General features: G+C 42.5%; 1 protein-coding gene across 3 annotated transcripts in view; it reads right to left on the bottom strand.

The window, feature by feature from the left end:
* The window catches only part of cdyl (chromodomain protein, Y-like), a 39,219-nt gene extending 18,151 nt beyond the window's left edge, over positions 1-21,068 (bottom strand). For all 3 annotated transcript variants that reach the window (XR_013933946.1, XM_080441028.1, XM_080441027.1), the window contains exons 1-6: positions 20,862-21,068; positions 12,750-12,947; positions 10,941-11,334; positions 7,747-8,016; positions 6,355-6,486; positions 4,049-4,341 (exon numbers count right to left, since the gene is read on the bottom strand). Coding sequence is in view for 2 of the 3 variants with exons in the window: in XM_080441028.1 (XP_080297154.1) it covers positions 4,049-4,341; positions 6,355-6,486; positions 7,747-8,016; positions 10,941-11,334; positions 12,750-12,947; positions 20,862-20,885 (1,311 nt within the window). In the remaining variant the exon portion in view is untranslated. The remainder of the gene's footprint in view (positions 1-4,048; positions 4,342-6,354; positions 6,487-7,746; positions 8,017-10,940; positions 11,335-12,749; positions 12,948-20,861) is intronic.
* Between the last annotated feature and the right edge of the window lie 495 nt (positions 21,069-21,563).

Raw genomic sequence — 21,563 nt, 5'->3', positions numbered from 1 at the left:
GAAAAAATAGAACGGAACCGGTTCAGCCCTGGTGGAACAGGGGCCATAGAGTGCAGAGAACCCTAACCCTAAGAAACTAGTATACCAGGTAAACAATGAACCTACAGTAGGTAGGTGGCCAGTGACTTTGACCAGTTTCTAGGGGTGTCACGATACGCCTAATCCACGATTCGATTTGACTTTCGATATTAAGGTCACGATTCGATTCGATTTTCGATACGATATATATTTTTAAAACGTATTTTTTTTCAGCTTTGAGGGCTATATGATTATTAATTTAGGCTATTGTCTTGATTTGTAAAGAAAAACAAATGTTTCTCAATAAGTCCCTTTTATTTGAATAATATCACATTTTCAGATTCTTCTTTAAGATGAGTTAACAACAAGAAGCTCTATAACAAAATAAAATCTAAATACAAAGATGAACATGTAAGAAAAAAGGATCCAAAGACAACTGTTATTTGGCTACATGTTCTTAAACATCTTAAAGTATGTTCACATTGTTTGAACAGGTAAGAGCTTTAACAAACAAGAAATGTGAATAATAAGCTAAGCCAGGGGTCTTCAACAGGTTTTTTTATTTTTTACCTTAACCCCATCCCTTTTCTGAGGTGAACTTTAGACAAAAATAGCAGATCTACAAGCTCACAACGCCTCGCGCTGTGAGCTTGTAGATCGGCGATGTTTGGCCGTGAGGTATAGGTGTAGAGGGGGAAAAGAGAAGACGGAGGAACTATCAATGTGGAGCATAATCGACAAACGGTAGCCGTTTTGTCAACAACGCGTCGGGTGCCCTCATAATTCACTGGGAAGCCAAAATATAGCCAGACTTTTCACTTAAAGGAAGCGGGAGGGTTTTCCAATTCTTCCGTTTACTTTGTGTATCATCATTACTAGCCTGGGCATCATTCCTTTTCGGGTATATGATCCGGTCGGGAGCGGAAGTAAAAAAAAAGAAAAGTGGCCGGATGGGCAGAACCGGAAACACGTCTCACCACAAAATAGGTCCGTGCTAATAAAATCCTTGATTCGGCATAGTTTAGCTTATTTTTTAAATATAAATGTGCGTGCACTATCCGGAGACTATTTAGCGTCTGTATTATCCCACAGGGAAATTCTATTCCATTTAAATAGGGATTGGGGGATTGGGGGACCAAAACAAAGCGGCACCGCAAAAACCGGATGGGCAGAATCCGGAAACAGGATTCTTTTCTCTTTTTTTTTTTTCAGTAGACCGGATCATATGGGTCTTTAGTAACGAACACCAGGCTTTCCTCCGAGGTGGAAAGACTGGTGATGCGAGGTTACATCATTACCATCGCTGGCTTCAGCTAGCCTGGGATCCAGCCTGCTTCGCTACGTTCGGTGGAATTTTTTTTCTCTCTGCGAAGCAAAGAGAGAAAAAAAATCCGCCGAACGTAGCGAAGCAGGCTGGATCCCAGGCTAGGCTTCAGCAGTGGCCATGGTGAAATGTAAAGTAGTAGCCTAGTACAGACGCAACGCTACAGCGGTGTCTCTCTTATCTCTGTCTACTCCAAACTCCTCTGTGGTGTGTGTGTGGGTTGGTCATGTCGTCTTTTTTTTTCTGCTCGCAGCATGGCTTCACCCGGACGTGCAATCGGATGTGCGCATGCGCGGGAGTATTTTTTTAAATTAACCCTTGAATCGCGATACGGCTTTTGATTTCGATACACTGTATCGAACGACATTTTCGGTTCGATTTCGATACGTATCGAGTATCGTGACACCCCTACCAGTTTCGCTTTCAAAACCTTTGCATCATGCATGTCACACAAACAGAATGCGGCACACAACACCAATGGTTTTGATAATGTGGATTGTGGAAGTTAAATGGTGGATTTGTGGATAAGACTCTATATGAAAAAAATTATGTTATATCAACAAAACGCATTGCATTCTGTTTGTGTGACATGCATGATGCAAAGGTTTTGAAAGTGAAACTGCTCAAAGTCACTGGCCACCTACTGTAGCATCTGTCTAAACAACGTGCTATCTAAAAAATTCTACACACATTCTGTATATTGGAAACTATAGGATACCAGGTTAATAATGAACCTAGCATCTTTGCCTTCTACTATAGCCTGGTAAACCCTCCCTCCGGAAATCTAATTTCTATTTGATTCCTGGAGTGAGTCTGGCATGAACCGCCTCTCTGCAATATTGGCTGTATATGCCAAACGGCCGTGCCTATCAGCGTCGTCGCACATCGTTCTGTGATTGACAGCGACAGTTGGCCAATCAGGTGGCGAGTTCGAGTGAGCCCAAAACACGAACGGCAGCCATCTTTTTCTGTGGGCAGTTTTCTCCGCTATTTTTTTACTTCAAAAAGCTCTCTAACTTCTATTTTGAGGCACGGAATTTACTTATAAGATATCGTTTGGATAGAATGTAGTTGTTTAACTTCATATATGTGGTCAATTAATCATGACAAAGCCTATTTAAAAAAAAATAATTAGAGAACCGGTAGGGGCGGGCAGTGACACCATTGTACCCGAAAAAGGCAACCCATTTTGGGTATGGCTGTCTCAAAAGTCCCGTCGCGTCACATTAAGATTGGTGAACTGCTGATTGGCTGAAGGGGAAAAATTATCATTGGCTGAAGGGGTTGTCAGTCAACGGTATTACTCCCGCCCAACTCCAGCACAGCCAATATTGCAGACAGGCGGATCAGGCCAGACTCACTCCTGAAATGAAATGGAATTGAGATTTCCGGAGGGAGGGTTTACCAGGCTACTTCTACTATGCTTATCACACTTTTATAGAACATGAGTCTAGGACATGTGGAGCGTTGTCCAGGGTGTTTTAGCGAAGGCAATAAAGGGATTAGGGGGAAAAAAAGGGGGGGGGGGACTTTTTGGCTGGTTGAAGACCAGGCATGCTGCAGCATTCTGGATTATTTGGAGGGGCTTCAGTGAGCATGCTGGGAGGCCAATAAGGAGGGAGTTACAGTAGTCAAGCTTTGAGATGACCTGAGGCCTGGATAAGGAGCTAGGCTGACTATTGGGTGAGGAAGGGTCTCGCATGATAGTATATAGGCCTACTGAACAACATAAGAAACATACAAACACATCTTCTATGATAATAATTCTATCTTCTATGATATTAACACATTGTGTGCCAGAGGTTTATTAAAATAGGGTACATCTAGTGCCAGCATATCTTCCATCCACTTACGTTGATATGTTTCGTGCTGTAGAAGCCCCGTCGAGGACGCGCATGTAAACAAAGCGTGCGTGCGAGACGCACGCTTGTGTTAACACATTCCCTGCCATTGATGGAGATCTCCGTCATTTAAAAAAAAATCACACCCTGTGTGAAGTGGGCGGTGTCTTGCTAGCTAATCACAATACTGAATGGAGTCAACCAATCATGTACAAATAATAAATACATTTATGATGGACGAAACCATAACTTGAGAAAAACAATTTTATGGTTTTTCTCAAGTTATGGTTTCTTATATAGGGCTATGCACATGTGTCATGTGACACTGGCCAATCACAGTCCTGAATAGACTGTGATTGGCCAATCACAGTCCTGAATAGACTGTGATTGGCCAATCACAGCGCAGGATAATTGTACAAATTTCCAAACCTCACTTATAGGGGCGGTTTCACAGCGCAGGATAAATGTACAAATTTCCAAACCTCACTTATAGGGGCGGTTTCACCGCCCAAAAAAAAGTCACACAGAACCAGGAGATAACGCGATCCAAAGATATACTGCTCCATTCACTTCCTGGTTAAAGTATTTGGGAAATATTCTGTATCTCGGCTCCTGTGTTTTACTATGTATTTTTGGCTAAACATGCCATTTTCAACCGCGTATAACAAGCGAACGGGAGGTCACAATGATTTTTTTTTCTCACAGAAGCACAGTGAAACCCTCCGTGATTAGCAACCATCAGGGGATCGATCATACTGGAGATAAATATTCTGTGGTTCTTGAAAGATTAGTCAGAATGCTTAAAAATGCTGGCAGAAGCTACAGCCTGTTTTAGAAAACCCCTGGCAGTGAATGTGTTAATTACCTCTGGGTTGAGCGAGTTGTTCTCAGAGGTTTTGGTGGACAGCAGTATGTGCGTGAAGCCGTCTTGTTTCTTCACCACGATGTCCCGGTAGCGGTACGCGCTCTCCGTCTGCCGCACGCTGAAGCGCAGGCGCTTGTCGAACGCGGCGGAGCGCTCCTCCAGCCGACGCTTCCCCGACGACGAGCCGCTGATCCCGCCCACCGGTCCGGCAACTCCGCCCATGGCGCCGTGAGAGCGGCCGGTGCCGTTGGCGGCCATGTTGGCGGCCATGGCCTCCATCAATACAGACGTACCTAACAAAAACATTATTTTTATTAGAATATGTATTATTATTATCAACCCATTAAGACCGGGAAAGCATCTGTCATTTTAGATTTTAACCACTTTAATCTTATACTTTGGGTTATTCAAAAATAGCAGATATACAAGCTCATAGCGCGGCTATGAGCTTGTAGATCTGCATTTTTTTTTTAAAAATCATGAAAATGTGTGCAAATCTTTGAATGTATATTTTTTTAAGTGAACATTTGTAACTCTAATCTTTGCTTCTGGGGGATTCTACAAGTGTCTTCTAAACAGTTTTTTTGAAAAAGCTTGTGTTTCTATATCAGTGGCTTTTTCATGTCAAGGACCCCCAAAATTATATGTATTTGACCAAGGACCCCTATCTCAAAATATGTTGTTCCAGGGACCCCCCAGAAGCAACGATTTGAGTTAAAATGTTCGCTAAATATATATATACAGAGATGCTGCTAGCCCTGCGTCCTGCGTCTCTGACGCACATTTTTAATAAAGGACGCATTAAACCAACCATCACAGCGTCCACGGGACGCATACAACCAAAGCGAGCCGCTAGCCACGCAGCCGTGCTCCAAACCAAGCCACGCAGCCGTGCACCACACCGAGCCGCGCCCAAAGTGAGCCGCAAGCCGCGCACCAAACCGAACCGCGAGCCGTGCACCAAACCGAGCCGCGCAGCAAAGTGAGCCGCGAGCCGCGCACCAAAGCGACCCGCGAGCGCACACCAAACCGCGAGCAGCAAAGTGACCCGCGAGCCGAAACACCGACGCGCGACACGTCGTTTTCAGTATCGTTATTTTCGGTGCGACACAAGCATAAATCATTTGAAGGGAATCCCACTTTTTAAGAAGAAAACACCAGAGCAATAAATACTGCCGCAAACATCTACTTTTCTTAAACAAATATCTCTGCTCCGTTTACATTCTCTTCCACAAAGTGTTGTTGTTCTTTAGTTCCTATCTATCTCTGCTCCTATGAAGTGTACATTATCTTTTTCATATTATTATTATGAACTTTATATTGTAGTTTGTACCCTGTATTCTGAGTTTGTGACTACAACAAGTAGCAAAATAGAATGTACATTAGGACAGTGGTTCTCAACCTGTGGGTCAGGACCCCCAGGGCTCCCCACATGATTTGGGGGGGGGGGGGGGGGGTCCCCAGATGACAGTGAAGTCACAATTTAAGGACTTTTAAGATATTTTTAATACCTCAAGAAAGAAAAGAAAAAAGACTATTACTGCATCCAAACTAATCAACAAACTATACTATAAATACGGTCAAAATTGTGAAATAATATAAGAAAGAGGCGATCTACAAGCAAGGCGTTGTGAGCTTGTAGATAAAAAATAAAAAAAACGACCTTGTAGATCTGCTATTTTGACTATGTATCTGTGGAACTGAGTTAACTAAATTAAATGCCTCAACTCCTAATTCCAAGCGCTTCTCAGGGTGGGGGGTCCCCAGTTCAAATATGATTATTTTGGGGGGTCGCTGCCTGAAAAGATTGAGATCCACTGCATTAGGATATAATGTACACAGTCACACACACATAGAAGATATGGAGATTGGAGATCAAAGAAAACGATAGAAGGGGGGGGGGGGGACGTGTAATTGGGGACCCATGTTTCTGGGACCCATTTGAATGACCACCTGTGGGTCCCGGGACCCATTACATTGAAAACCTAGCAACATCACTGTATATATTCAAAGATTTGCACACATTTTCAAGATTTTTCAAAAATAGCAGATCTACAAGCTCATAGCGGTGCCGAGCTATGAGCTTGTAGATCTGCTATTTTTGAATAGCCAAAGTAAAATAATGGTTTACACAGATGCGTTCCCGGTTTTAATGGGTTAACCACCTGGACACAACCAAACATAGTACAGATATGGTCCTGAGGATTGATGGCTACATTATCACAGATAAGAACAACAAACACAGACTATCACATGTTATAATTCATTACGATATGGAGCATGTGTGATGTCATGTGTGTTCTCACCGGTGTCGTTGAGCGTACGCATGGCGGCCGGTGTGATGGGAACTTGTAGAGGTGTGTGCAGGCTCATCTGGCTGTGTGGGCGGGGCCTGATCCCCATGCGAGCCCTCTTCTCTCCGGGGCCCAGTGACATCGCTGTGGGCGGGGCAGGGTTATAATTTATACTTAAGTTGTGGTTAACTACACTAACGAAATGACTAAAACTAGAATTGAAAACAAAAACTAGGCTTTCCAAAACAAATGTATACTAATAACGGTTATTGTCTTCACAAAACTACCTAAAACTAACTAAAATCATAGAGAAAATGTCTTTATCAATTTCAAAAATCATTAAAAAAAAATAGTATATATATATACACAAGCTCTCAATCATAAGTCACATCGACACGTTGTGAGCTTGTAGATCGGCTATTTTTACTATTTTTTCAAATACCCCACATCACAATAAAAAACTGAAAGTAACACTAAGCCTTTTACAAAACTAAACACGAAAACCCGCTAATCTAAACTAATCAAAACTTAACGGCTCTATGCACAGCAGCCATATTGGAAAGGAATTGGACCTCTTCCTTACTTGCTTCACAGGTGTTACCAAATATACTAATAAAAGGACAAAGGGATTCTACCTGTGCGCCTCAGCCTTAAACAGCCAGTCCGGTGCGTCACAGGGGTGGGGACAACAGATGCAGAAGAGATCAACGCTGGACATTTTAAGCCTTTTATTATTTAGGTGAAAGTATACTGACGTTTCGGTCTTTCGACCTTCCTCAGAGGAAAATGATGACTCTGAGGAAGGTCAAAAGACCAAAACTCAGTCACTCTGTATACTTGCACCTAAATAATAAAAGGCTTAAAATGTCCGTGTTGCTCCAGCGTTGATCTCTTCTGATACTAATAAAGGCTCTGTTCCATTCTGGTCAAACAGAGTCAGGGTGCTGATATCGTGCATGTTGGCTCACTGGAAACACTCGGCTACACCAGTGGGTCTCAGGGTGTGGTCCAGGTGGCCCCTTACGGGTGTGTAGCTCTAAGAGTGTACAAATGGAACCAAATGGACCCGCAATGAGTCCATTTGGTTCCATTTGTACACTGTCAAGAGTTATGGGGGTCCTTGAAATTAAAAAGTTTGAGAACAACTGCGCTACACTAAATGGAACAGAGCCTTTAAGGTCTTAACAGATGGGGAGCGGTGGACGCGGGCGTTACCGCTCGGATCAGCGTCGGCCGCTTTCCGTCTGAAATGACCTTTAATTGGTATAATTGGTAAGACCTGTGAAGGAAGTAAGGAAGAGGCCCAATTTCTTTCCAAAATGGCTGCTGTGCATAGAGCCTAATGAAAACAAAAAGTCAAAACAAACAAGAATAATAAGAAGAACATTTCTGAACTATAATAACCTTGGGGCAAGGCCCTCTTCTCTCCAGGAGCCAGGGGGGACATGGGCGTGGGGGTGGTGGGCGGCGGTTTCTCCAACAGCGCCACCTCCGGGGGCTCCAGGTGGTCGCCCTGCCCCCCCGCCTCGCTGGGAGAGCCCTCGGCGTCGGGGCGGCTGTTGTTCATGGGACTCTTGGGAACCAGGATCTTGATCCCGCTCCTGGCCAGATCCACGCTGCGGCGGGACGCAGTGCTGGCAGCAAAGGGCACCGCTGTGCTGAACTGTGGTTTACCTGAAAAAACAGGACAAACACACTTATTATAATCTAAGTCAGTGGTTCTCAAAGTTGTGGTCCAGGGACCCCCCAGGGGTCCTTGGGGGGGATAGCGTCACAATCATTTTAACCACTTTGTCCGTATTTAATACTTTGGCTGTTCAAAGATAGCAGATGTTCAAGCAAATAGCAGATGTTCAAGCAAATAGCAGATGTACAAGCTCACAAAGTAAGCTTGTACATCTGCTATTTTGCTCCCTCGCTCTTTTCTCTTTGAAAAAAATGTTCTCTTCTGGGCACAAAATCTTTACAGTTGGGGGTCTGCGTCCTACATATCATACATCCATATTTGAACTTGCTTAGTTTTTCGTAAATTAATGCCATACTCTGTCATTCTACAGTGTCACAAAAGTAGCAAAAATAGTGAAAGTGATTAAAGCTGCAACTTTCCTCTTCTACCCCGGATTTGAACCCTGTTTCCTGCGCAAGTGCTGAAATATTTACCATTGAGCTAATAGAGCCTGCCTGTTGGTCGGGGGATAAATTGAATCTTTTTTTTTGTCAGATTCTGTGTCTAGGTCCACGGTTCTCAAAGTGGGGTCCGCGGACGCATAGCCAGGGGGTCCACGAAATATTTCACAGATACAAAAAAAAATAACGTTTTTTTTGATTAAAAATATTTTTTGATTAAAAATATTTTTGTATCATTTTTTTTATGGGGGGGGCTAGTGAAAGTTGCATAAGTTCTTACTGTAATGGTGTGTGTGATATGAAATGTGAGCTTACAATAATCACAGTAATCCTTAATCATATTCCATCATATTCAAAGGCTTTTGCAGAGAAATTAGACTTTCAAATTAGAGCATTGCAGAAGGCAGGTGTGTGCGTCTGTTTCCTGCTCGTTGACGCTCGTTAATGTTATAGGCATCAGAGGCAATTATGCTTTTGCACTGTCAAATAGGCCAACATCTAATCTAAGATTAGTGGGACTCATTCAAATGACCACCAGTGAGTCCCGGAACTCACTTCATTGAAAACCTAATACCCATATTAGATGTATTAGATATTTATTAGATATTACATTGATATTATAACTATTTTATTTTATTAGATATGTGATGTTGTTACCTGAACCTGACAATTAGTTGACTTTTGATGAAAAGATATGGTACCGCATATGTCGGTATCGGTTGATATCGGAATCGGAAATTAAGAGTTGGACAATATCGGAATATCGGATATTGGCATAAAAGTCAATATCGAATATCCCTAACGATACATTTATTATTTTTAAATTGAAGCACCTACTAAAAGTCACATTTAGACTGGTCATTTTACATGATGTTTTTATTATGACTATTCTGAAGTCTGAACCATTAAGATCAGTTACTTGAAAAGTGTGCTGTCAGGTTTTGCACAAAAGCAATCTTAATAAAATTACTATATAGTAGTAGTGGTTTCTGTCTATGGCTATGAAATGGGTCTGAAAGATTTTGATTGAAACGTTGTTTAATATAAATAGTTCCAATGGCATCTAAATGTACACATGTGGTTGTAAGTATATGCTTATCGGTGCTGCGAGGATGGAGCACCTGGAAAAAAGTCTCCCCTCCAAGGGGTACCTGGGCAAAAAAGTTTGAGATCCCCTGGTCTAGGTGAGACATGACCTTTGACAAACTCTCTCGGTCTCAATAGAAGAGCAGGGAGACAAAATACAACCACCCCAATGGTATAAGTTATATTGTATTAACATACTCTACCATGCGAAATTAAATGTTATTGATTAAAACAAAGGTGCCGCTTTAAGTGACCAACAGCAACGCTATGTGTTAGTACTACTACTTTACTTTGTAAAGTACTGTACATAGGCACCTATGTATGTATTACTACTGCCTGATTGATCGATGGATAATCTATCAATCAACTGGTTGATTGAGTTGTATTAATGTGTCTCGAAAAATGTCTAGCCCTTATGATAATAAACTAAAAAAAAAAAAAAACTCTGTCAATTATTTCTCCCCTTCAATGATAATTATTGGCATTGTATTTTATATCATTGTTATCGTTGATTAGTCACTTTTACAAGGTATAATTTAGGATTAGGATGCAACGATCGTGCAATTGTGGAATGAGCAACACAGCTAAACGTGTGGGTAGCGCCCCCAAAGAATTTGCCAAAATTCCCCAGTATGCTTCTGTTGGTATTCGTTCTTGTTTTGAGCGACCTGCCAGTCACAGGTGTGTGACTCGCACCTAAGCATGTGTCCTGCAACTTTGATGAGTTTGTTCCAAGCAGCAACACTAGCCCCATGGAAAGATGCCAAATTTGTCCCTTCAGGATAAGGCCCGTGCAGGGGGAGTGGAAGCTGGTGTTCCGTTACGCAGAGTGGCAGCATTATTTGGTGTCAGCCCTGGTACCATTTCCAAACTTTGGACCAAGTTCTGTGAGACTGGTGAAATCAAAGACAGACCGCAAAGAGGCCGTCCCAGGAATACAACACCCCCAGGAGACCGGTTTCTCCCCCTTTCTTCACTGAGGAACCATAGGCTTTCATCCAGATGTATAGGCAAGTTTTGCATTCCGGTACCACAGACAAGTCTCTGTCAAAGTTGCAGGACCCATGCTCGGGTGCCAGTCACACACCTGTGACTTGTGCTAATGTCGCTCACAACGAGAGAGAATACCAACTGAAGCATATTGGGGGATTTTAGCAATGTGTTGCTCATTCCACGATCCTTACAAGTTATACCTCGTTGAAAAGGTGACTAATCAATGATAACAATGATATAACATACAATTGACATTATTGAAGGGGAATAATAATCGACCGAAAAAAATAGTTTTGAGTTGAGTTTTTATTGATTACCGTAATGTTGAATACCTATTACTTCTTAGTAAAGTGTTGAGTAGTGGTACTTTGTGTATCGATTGCGTTGATTACCTGGAGTCATCTCTGTAGTTTTAGTGTCTGCAGGGGTGATGCGAGGAGATGCTGGAGGTTTGAGAGGAACTCGCTGGTCAGTGTGGACGTCGGCAGAAGGTCTGGAGGCTCTCTGGTCACTGTGGACGTCGTGCTGAAGAGCAGCAGAAGATCTGGAGGCTCTCAGCTCCGTGTGCTCCGTGTGAACATCGGGCAAAAGAGCAGCAGACGACCTGGAGACTCTCAGCTCCGTGTGGTCAGTGTGAACATCGGGTAGAAGAGCAGCAGACGACCTGGAGGCTCTCAGCTCCGTGTGCTCCGTGGGAACATCGGGCAGAAGAGCAGCAGACGATCTGGAGGAGACGACTTGTTTTCTGGCGTTGCTTCCTGGACTGCTGGGCTCCTGCATGTATGGCTGTCACCACCATGGAAGGATGTTTGAGCATTAATTGTCATTCAAATAACTGCGATTCATTATTTTCTTGTCTTTTTTTTCGGCTTTGAACGTTTGGAACATATAAATGAAAAATTCCGTTTGCCTTTTAGGCTTTGTGAGCTGTAAGACAATATCACTTACTAAGGCAGCCTGAGGAAGAAATGCGTTGCCAAGTAGTCTGCCTGTTTTTAAACCATTTTTGTGTTCAAGTGGCTAGATAAACGTAAAGGAATAGTACGTATTTGAAGGCATAAAACTATTTTTTGTATTTTACACTGGTCTCCCTCCTAGTCTGTTTCACATCGGATTTGTGCCTTCTTGGGAACCCCAGGACTCTCCACTTTTTTGCGTAGGCTTTGAAAACAAAAGTGTGTGGAGCAGTAAGGTGCTGGTTTCTCTCATAAGTACCTGGATGTAGGCCTGTCACAATTATTACATAATCGTTTAATCGCAATTATTTATGCATTATCGTTTCCATGTTGAAAATTTTCAAATATAAAAAAACAGAAACATTGTATTTTTTTTAACATATTTTTTAAAGTAAAGAAATATTAAATATATCGGAAATGTCTTTGTATATTTAAGTTATTTGTCATATCTGCACAATAATTTGTTTGTGATTACGAAGCCTAAAAGGCAAAATTTACATTTTTATTCATATGTAAGAGTTCAATGCCTAAAACACAATTAAATCGCAATTATTTGAACGACAATTAATCGTCAACTTAAATTTGTAAGAGCGTGACTGCCCTACCTGGAATCATGACAGCCCTAACTAGGATTCTAACAATTCCGGTTCCTTAAAGGGGAATTTTGGACCATGGTTTTCTTACCTTTTCTATGACGTTATGATATCTTAGGATGAATGATACAGTAGAAAAATGTCATAACTCCATCCCGGGTCCGCCACAGCTTAAACCCGGGATGGAGTTTTCTACTGTACCATTCATCCTAAGATATCATAACATCATAGAAAAGGTAAGAAAACCGTGGTCCAAAATTCCCCTTTAACACACTGGTTCTCAAAGTGGGGTCCGGGGACCCCCAGGGGTTCTTGGGTGGGGGGGTAACAGGGGGTCCCCAGCTAAATGTGTTAATAAAGCGTCACAATCGTTTAAACCCTTTATCCATATTTCATACTTTGGCGATTCAAAAATAGCACATCTACAAGAGCTTGTAGATCTCCTATTTTTGAAAAATCTTGAACATTTTTGCAATTCTTTGAATATATATATTTTTAAAGCAAACATTTGTAACTCAAATCTTTGCTTCTGGGGTGGTCCCTGGAACTAAATATTTTGAGATGGGGGTCCGCAGCCAAATACATATAATTTTGGGGGTCCTTGACATGAAAAAGTTTGAGAACCACTGCTCGAACGGTCTCATTTACGTACCTGGATGGTGGTGATGGTGTTGGAGCTTCGGGTGGAGCGCAGTAGGGAGGAGGTGTTGAACTGGTGGATGAACACCATGCAGCTGGACAGGTGCCCCTCCGGCTCCCACGTGTCCTCCTCGTGTCCGTAGCCACGCCAACGCACCAGGTACTCCATCTTGCCCTTCTTGTTCCTCCGCCTGTCCACGATCTTCTCCACCTGGTAACGACATTAACGTTATTCGATATTAACGGTGTTAACTGTTTTATTAACGATCTTCCCCACCTGGTAACGACATTAACATTATTTGATATTAACGATGTTAACTGCTTATTAACGATCTTCTCCACCTGGTAACGTTAAAATTAATTAATATTAACAATCTTTTCAAACAATCTTCTCCACCTGGTAACAACGTTAACATCATTAAAGGGGAATACCACTCATTTTCAACATTTAACTATGTCTTTAATACACCTTAGAGCTGTTGTGTGGAAATAAGAAGAAAAGTATTATTAAAGACATAGTTCAATGTTGAAAATGAGTGGTATTCCCCTTTAAGTCCCCTTAAGTGTTCTGACCCCGTCTGTCCGTCCGTCCACTAGGACACGAGTATTCGAATATTCAACTATCAAACCACTATTCGACCACTGTACATTAAAGTCGATTATTCGGAAAAAAATATTAAACAATATATATATATATATAGAGATTTTTTTTTCCAGTGGCTTTTCTACAGCAGACACACAGCTGTGAGCTCTGGTGTTGGTAGTTTTCCTAATCATTCATGGTTGATTGTTGTCAAATAATTTCATACTGTATGTGAGGTTGTGCCTAGGGCTGTCCCCTAAAAGTCGACGCGACGGGCGAGGAGCCTGGCGTCGACTCGCATTCCTTGAGTCGAGTCGTCAATGCCATTGGCCAAAAAAAAGAAAAGTTGTGTTCGATTCAACGATCGGTGTGAAACTGAACGCGGACTCCTAGAGGCCAAGGAAAAACCTCTGCCCTGCATTTTTCACATCAGCCTTTTATAGCACCACGAAAAATTTATAGCATTGCGAAAAAAAACAAATGATATTACAGATTTTGTCAAAATATTGTGCAAATCAGAACACATCATTGTAATGTGGTCCACACAAATCTGTCAGGTTTTTCATATTCCACCTTGATTGGCATCTAAAGATTGAAGGACGGGCTCTTTCTGAACAAAATGCAGCGTTCGATTGCCGTGAGACTTTGCACACACATTCGTGTTTGACATTTCCGCTAGGCCGAGGAAGAAAGGCCACCCTTAACATTGTCCAGTTATAGCGCCACCAGGAGGCCGATTTTTGCTAAACAAATATTTTGATTTTGGTCCAAACATCACACAAATCGGTACACGTTATCTCTATAGTCATGTGATCAAGAAGGATCTGTCAAATGTTTCATATTCCATGCTATTTGGCGCATTCTGAACATTGCTGGCCCACAATAACCCACTTGACCTGGAGGAGACCTGTGCTCCGAGGAGCACTTTTCTAATTAATGCTCTATTGATGAATTGAATACATAGGACCACAATGGAAAATGGATCCCCAGGACTTTTTTGTGCTATCCTTTTAGTCTAAATGTTTTACTGTACTCCATGCTTGTTTAAATTTTTGACTAAAAGTATTTAATAAAATTAATATTAACGATCTTTAATAACCATCTTCTCCACCTGGTAACGAGACCATTTGTTAATTATCTTCTCCACGAGACCAGATATTAACTAATTGACTTTCCGTGACTCATGTGATGGGAGGAAGAACCAGCGCATGTCATGGATTGGTCTATACATTTTTATTATTACACGGCTTGGTTGAAAGCTTGATTTTGACAGCTAAACGTTGCTCTCAAGAATGTAATAAGCGGGATAATCAACGGGGAGTGGGTCATTATTGAGAAATAAACCCCTTCAGGGTGATTAACAGTTAAGGTCCTCATGGGTGCTGTCCTTCACCGCAGACAACCTGTACCCAGAGGACTCGCTGTGTATACCTGATTACCACAATAAACCACACCTCGGACCAAAGCCCAACAGTGATTTTTATGTCTGAGAGGAACAACATCTTCAAAGTCTTGTCGTCTTCTAGGGATGGCTCTCCCAAGTGCAAACGTGTGCCAAGCACAATCTTTGTTTCATTAGAAGTCAATCACCAAAGATGGTCCTTTAGTTTAGAGGTTTATCAAACTTTTCTACTTCCACGGTTCACTTAAATTTTGAAGGAAATGTTCAAGTAAAGTCTCTCACATTACATAACTTCCAACTATTCATACAAACATATGCATCCCTCCCTCTAACCACAGGCATCATCTCCAACAAAACATTTGTCACTTAAGACGTTATGTGTGTAACTTAAACCTAAGATGTCAACAAACTCCATCCACAAATACAACGCTTTAGAATATGATCTAGACTACATTTGACAGGGACATACAAAGTGATGCTAACAACAGAAATGACTGAAGCTTGGTTTTCATACAACTAGAATCCACAATCAGACAGATGTGGAAACATCTGCAGTGACGAAATATAACGCGTCTGTGTTTACATCCACCCGAGGGCTGACGCAGGGGCAGCGTGTGAGACGCTAGACTCAACTGTTGCTAGGCTACAGACACAGCACCCAGATTCCTTTATTGTCATATCGGGAGACTTTAATCACGTGACCCTGGACTCAACACTTACTGCCTTCCATCAGTTTGTGGACTGTCCAACCAGGAAAAACCGGATTATTGACCTGCTGTATGCTAATATCAAAAAGGCATACACGGCCACCCCCCTCGCCCAATTGGGTAAGTCCGACCACAACATGGTCTATCTACAGCCCCAGTACATTCCACTAGTTCAAAGGCAGCCCGTCAAAACACGGTCCTTCAGGAAGTGGACCCCAGAAGCGGAGGAGTCCCTCAGAGACTGCTTCGAGTCCACTGAATGGAGTGTACTGCAGGATCCACATAGTGAGGACATTGAGGGCTTAACACACTGCCTGACGGGCTACATGAACTTTTGTCTGGATGTGGTTGTTCCGGTCAGGACAGTGCGCTGCTTCGCCAACAACAACAAGCCCTGGGTAACCAGTGAGGTGAAGGCTGTTCTGAACAGGAAAAAGAGGGCTTTCAAAAACAAGGACCAGGAGGAGATGAAGTGCGCACAGCAGGAGCTTAGGCACTGTATTAAGAAGGCTAAGGACATCTACAGGAGGAAGGTGGAGAGGAAGCTGAGGGAGAACAACATGAGGGAAGTGTGGAAAGGCATGAAGACCATCACAGGCCTCAAACAGGGGAATGGGGGTGCAGTGGAGGGGAGCAGAGAGAGGGCAAATGAATTTAACACCTTCTTTAACCGGTTTGACTCCGGGGTTGTCCCCCCTCCTGTCCCTCCCGCCCCCCATCAAGTCCCCAATTCCACACCCGCTCCTCCCCCCCTCTCCTCCCAAACTGAACATGGACTGTTCACCCCCCCTCCCCCCACCCCCCCGTCTCATCACAGCAGACCAGGTCAGAGGAGAGCTGCGGAGAATCCGTCCCAGGAAAGCGGCTGGCCCCGACAAGGTGTGTCCAAGGCTACTGAAGGCCTGTGCCACTGAGCTTGGAGACCCTCTTCAGCACATCTTCAACATGAGCCTGAGGCTGGGGAAGGTTCCCACACTGTGGAAAACATCATGCATCGTTCCGGTGCCTAAGAAGGGGCGCCATGGTGAACTAAATGATTTCAGACCTGTAGCGCTGACCTCTCACCTGATGAAGACTCTGGAGAGGCTGATTCTCCACTTTATCAGACCCCAGGTGCAACATGCCCAGGATCCCCTGCAATTTGCATATCGGGAGAGGGTGGGGGTGGAGGACGCCATTCTCTACCTACTTCATCGGGCCTCCACATTCCTGGACAGGGAAAGTGGTGCGGTGAGGATACTATTTTTCGATTTCTCAAGCGCCTTTAATACCATACAGCCCCCCCTATTACGAGATAAACTGACCAGCATGCATGTTGACCCACAACTTGTGTCCTGGATCATGGACTACCTCACCGACAGACCACAATATGTCAGGTTGAGGGACTGTACATCCGACACTATCATCTGCAGCACAGGAGTCCCACAGGGGACTGTGCTGGCCCCCCTTCTCTTCACCCTGTACACAGCAGAGTTCAGACACTGCTCGGAGATGTGCCACCTGCAGAAGTTCTCCGACGACACAGCCATCGTCGGGTGTATTAAGGGGGGGAGGAGGGGGAGTACAGGAAAGTGATAGAGGACTTTGTGGGCTGGAGCCAGCTGAACAAGCTACAGCTAAACATCGCCAAGACCAAGGAGATCGTTATTGACTTCAGGAGAACCCGCCCCACCCCACAACCAGTTTCCATCGGGGGGGTGGAGGTTGAGGTGGTCGAGTCCTATAAGTTCCTGGGAGTAGAGCTTGATCATAAACTGGACTGGTCAGCAAACACGAACAGTCTCTATAAGAAGGGTCAGAGCAGGCTGTATTTCCTGAGGAGAATGGCCTCTTTTAACATCTGCAGGAAGCTCCTGCAGATGTTTTACCAGTCAGTGGTTTCCAGCGTCGTCTTCTATGCTGTGGTGTGTTGGGGAGGTAATGCCAGACAGAGAGATACAGTCAGACTGGACAGACTGATTAGGCGGGCCGGCAAGGTCATAGGGACTGAGCTAGAGTCAGTGGTGGCTATGGCAGAGAGGAGGACCCTGGCCAAGGCAGTGTCCATTCTTGATGATGCCAGCCACCCACTGCACACAGCACTTTATGCACAGAAGAGCAATTTTAGCAATAGGCTCCGATCACTGCAGTGTAGCACGGACAGATTCAGGAACTCTTTTATCCCAAGGGCCATTAGGCTGCATAATGATGCACTGGGGGAAAGAGGAGGGAGGGGGAGGGGGTTGACCAGCTGATCTATATTTATTTGTTTTTAGCTGTGCTCTTTTAACTGCTTTTACCTAGGTCTTTTAACTGCTTATAACTGATAGTTTTTTATTATTGCATTCATTCATTCCCATTGGTGTAATGTTTTTTAAATGTTTACCATGCTTCTTTTTTATTGGCCTCTGTATGAATGTATTGCACTGGAGCCGTTGAGCAAAGCGAATTTCCTTCGGGATCAATAAAGTATATATCTATCTATCTATCTATCTGATCACCCTGTCTGGGTTTATTTCTCAATAATGACCTGCTACCCACTGATTAACCCTTGCCTTGGAACTCATCAGGCATGCCAGCCCAGAGTCCCCCCAACACGTTTCCCACAGTTACAGAATATACCAGTGTTGATTTTGTCAACAAAAACCATGACGAAAAATTGTCGACTACCTTTTTTCACTGACGAAAACGAAATAAAAACTATGCTACGATGACTAAGACTAAGACTAAATATATTGACAATTTCGTCAACAAATACAAACTAGACTAAAATGTTAGTGAGGGATCCAGTAGAACTAAGACAAGTCATTTGATGTTTGGTTTCGCTCCGGTGTTGTGCTCTGAAAATAGCAGATTAACAAGCTCGTCAAGCTCGTCAACGCGTCGCGCTGCAACACGTTGTGGGCTTGTAGATCGGCTATTTTCAGCATGCAACCAAGTGTAAAATCAGCTATTATGACGCCATCAAGGCACCGCCAAAATACATTTTAGTCGACTAAATCAACTGTAGATTTAGTCAAATATAATCTTATGATATTTAGTCGACTAAAACTAGACAAAAACTAAAACATTTCATATGACAAAAATATGACTAAAAGTAAATGGAATTGTATTCAAAAGACTGATAAATCAAAGTTTGCTGCCAAAATCAACACTGGCACTTTTTCAAAGTCACATGTGAACACACAGGAACAACTGGGCCGTCCTCTTTATATGGCTACTTTATACCACATCACACCCAAAGCTGACTAAACAGCAGGACAGTTGAAAATAGGTTACATGAGTCAGCTGTTCGCCGACGGGGTTTGTCACAGCACTGTACTCTCAACAAAGAAGGACAGGTGACAACTTCACACCACAGGGGAAAGATATGTGGTGACAGCTGCATCTCTGCAGGAATTATCTAACTGAAGCAACCGAAACTTCCTCCAGCCTACCAAAGTTTTCGGAAAAACATACGTTTTTAAAAATTCTAAAATAGCAAAGTAGCAGATCTACAAGCTCGGTTTTGAGCTTGTAGATCTGCTACTTTCTATGCTTTTGAGCGACGCTGTAGTATGATCAAGTAGGGCGTTAATTTACGGAAAGAAACGCAGCGTTCCCAGCTTGAAAGGTATAACAACGTATAGGTGTAACAGGTCTAAATTGGTTAAGTATGATCAACACCACAACAGGGGTTGACACTATGGTCTCAGTGGCACTACAGTACAGGTCAAGTTCTACTTGACCTGTACTACCATGCTCACTTGCCCGAAAAGTACATTTAATTAATGTTAAATCCAATCGATAACTGCCGAGTGGAGACAGTCACTTTGAAAATTTGAATGAGTGTAACATTATTTGTTCTTCATGAATAACCAATACTATTTAATGAAGATGGTTGCTTCATTGCGTAGAAAAAACAGTGCAGATAGATTAAAATCAGGAGGAAAAGGCATCAAAGGCTAAACTATAAAAGTTTTACGGAGGGATTTCAAACTCAGCGAGTCTAGCAAACTCTCAGGTAATGTTACATATCGTCTGTCGTCGGGTGGAGATGTCCAAAACTGTTACTTTTCAGGATTCAAATTAAAAAATATCAAAAAAAGGAGCAGATCAACAAGCTCAAGCTCAGATCTGCTACTTGTGATGTTTTTGTGACGCTGTAGTATGATCAAGCAGGGCGTTAATTTACGTATAAACTCAACAAGTTAAATAAATCATTTTCTGTGCGACAGCAGCGATGTAACAAGTCACAACATTTAGGAAAATTATTCATGCCATTTAAAGACGTTTCCTAGAGCAGCAGATACCATGTGACTACTGACTATACTGGACAGCACACTGTTTGACCAGTTGATCACATTGATCACAACATTGATTAACAAGGGTTGATCACACAGCTTCTATTAGAGATGTGATCACATTCTTCTTACATTCTTCCACCAATATTCATCATGTGACAGCTGTTTACCAGACAAACATCTAGTAGGTTAAGGTTCAATCCAACTTCAACCACTCATTCATTATAACCTGTTATTACTGTTGCCTAGCATGAGGAGGACCCTCAGTTTGAAATGCATTAGAACACGGAACCCCATTTGATAACATCTTTCATCACTGTGTTTATTTAACTATGACAAATGGAACCAAATGGACCGTTACAGGTCTGTAACTCTGAGTTTACAAATGGAGCCAAATGGGTAAGTGTCCATTTGGTCTATAACTCTGAAAGTTTACAAACATATGGACCCTTAGTTTGTACACTTTCAGAGTTACAGCCCAGTAAAAGGGTCCATTTTGGTTCCATTTGTACACTCAGGGCAGTGGTGTAAAGTAACAAAGTACATTTACTCAAGTACTGTACTTAAATATAACATCTTACAAGTACAATTTGGAGGTACTTTTACTTTACTGGACTACATCTCAGAGGCAAATATTGTACTTTTACGCCACTACAATTATTTGAAAACTTCAGTTACTAGTTACTTTGCAGATATAAATGATTACACTATAAAACATAAATTAACCACTTTAGCCCTATTTTATACATAGGCTATTTTCAAACATTTTAATACCTTTACTTGTGATACTTTAAGTATATTTTGATACCAATACTTTTGTACTTTTACTCAAGAAAATGTGGAATTCGGGACTTTTACTTGTAACAGACTACTTCTACATTACAGTATTGATACTTTTACTTAAGTCAAACATTTGAGTACTTTCTCCACCACTGTCTCAGAGTAAGGGACCCCGGACCTCAGGTTGGGGAACCCCAGTGCATTAACATGACGTTATGTTCACCTGCAAATTACGTCATGTTGTGGCCAGGCTCGTGCAAAATAAAGTATTGTATTAAACATTATCACCACGTTTTGTTCTCAGCTCGTTACGTGCTTCACCAACAACTTTTTAATTCAACTTAACAATTGTTTATCTACTAGTTAGCAACTTAGCATCCCTTATAGTTACCTCGTAGAGCTCTTCCGTAGCCATGGCGGCGCCTTTTATCTTCTTATAAAAAAAAGTGCGTAGTTAGTTCGCGTTCCCGCCTAGTCACGCTCAAGATGATTAATTGACGAACATAAACATAAACAACATTAGAGCTAATCAACGAGTCTCCTAAATGAACTACAAACGCTCCACCGCTTCACGTCACTTCGCCCGCTAGCATGCTAACCATTAGCATCCGAACGGAAACTTTATGTTCTTCCACTTCCGCCCTCGTCAAAATAAAAGTTCTTTAGGGGGCGGAACTGCGTGTTTAAAATAGAATGGGAACGATTCACTTTGTGGTGTGAGGAACTGGTCTGGAGCGGATACGGAAGTATGTATGTTTGTTCGTGAGGTAACTGCAGAAATGTTCCGGATACAGAAGGCGGGCTCTAAACAGGATGTTAGCACTGGACGCAAAATAGGAACAAAGCTTTCCTCGGGTGCTGTAGAAACCCAGAGAGACAAAGAAAATAACATTAGTCAGTGGTGGAAAAAGTACTCAAATGTGTTACTTAAGTAAAAGTATCGATACTGCAATGTAGAAGTACTCAGTTACAAGTAAAAGTCCAGAATTCAAAATTGACTAAAAGTACAAAAGTATTGGTGTCAAAATGTACTTAAAATACCAAAAGTAAAAGTATGTTAAAAATAGTGTAGATCTGCTATTTTCAAATAGCC

Source organism: Gymnoscopelus braueri (genome assembly GCF_963280865.1).
Source record: "Gymnoscopelus braueri genome assembly, chromosome: 10".
Classification (NCBI taxonomy): Eukaryota; Metazoa; Chordata; class Actinopteri; order Myctophiformes; family Myctophidae; genus Gymnoscopelus; species Gymnoscopelus braueri.
Note: the sequence above shows the minus strand (reverse complement) of the source record. Positions and strands in the feature narration are given on the sequence as shown.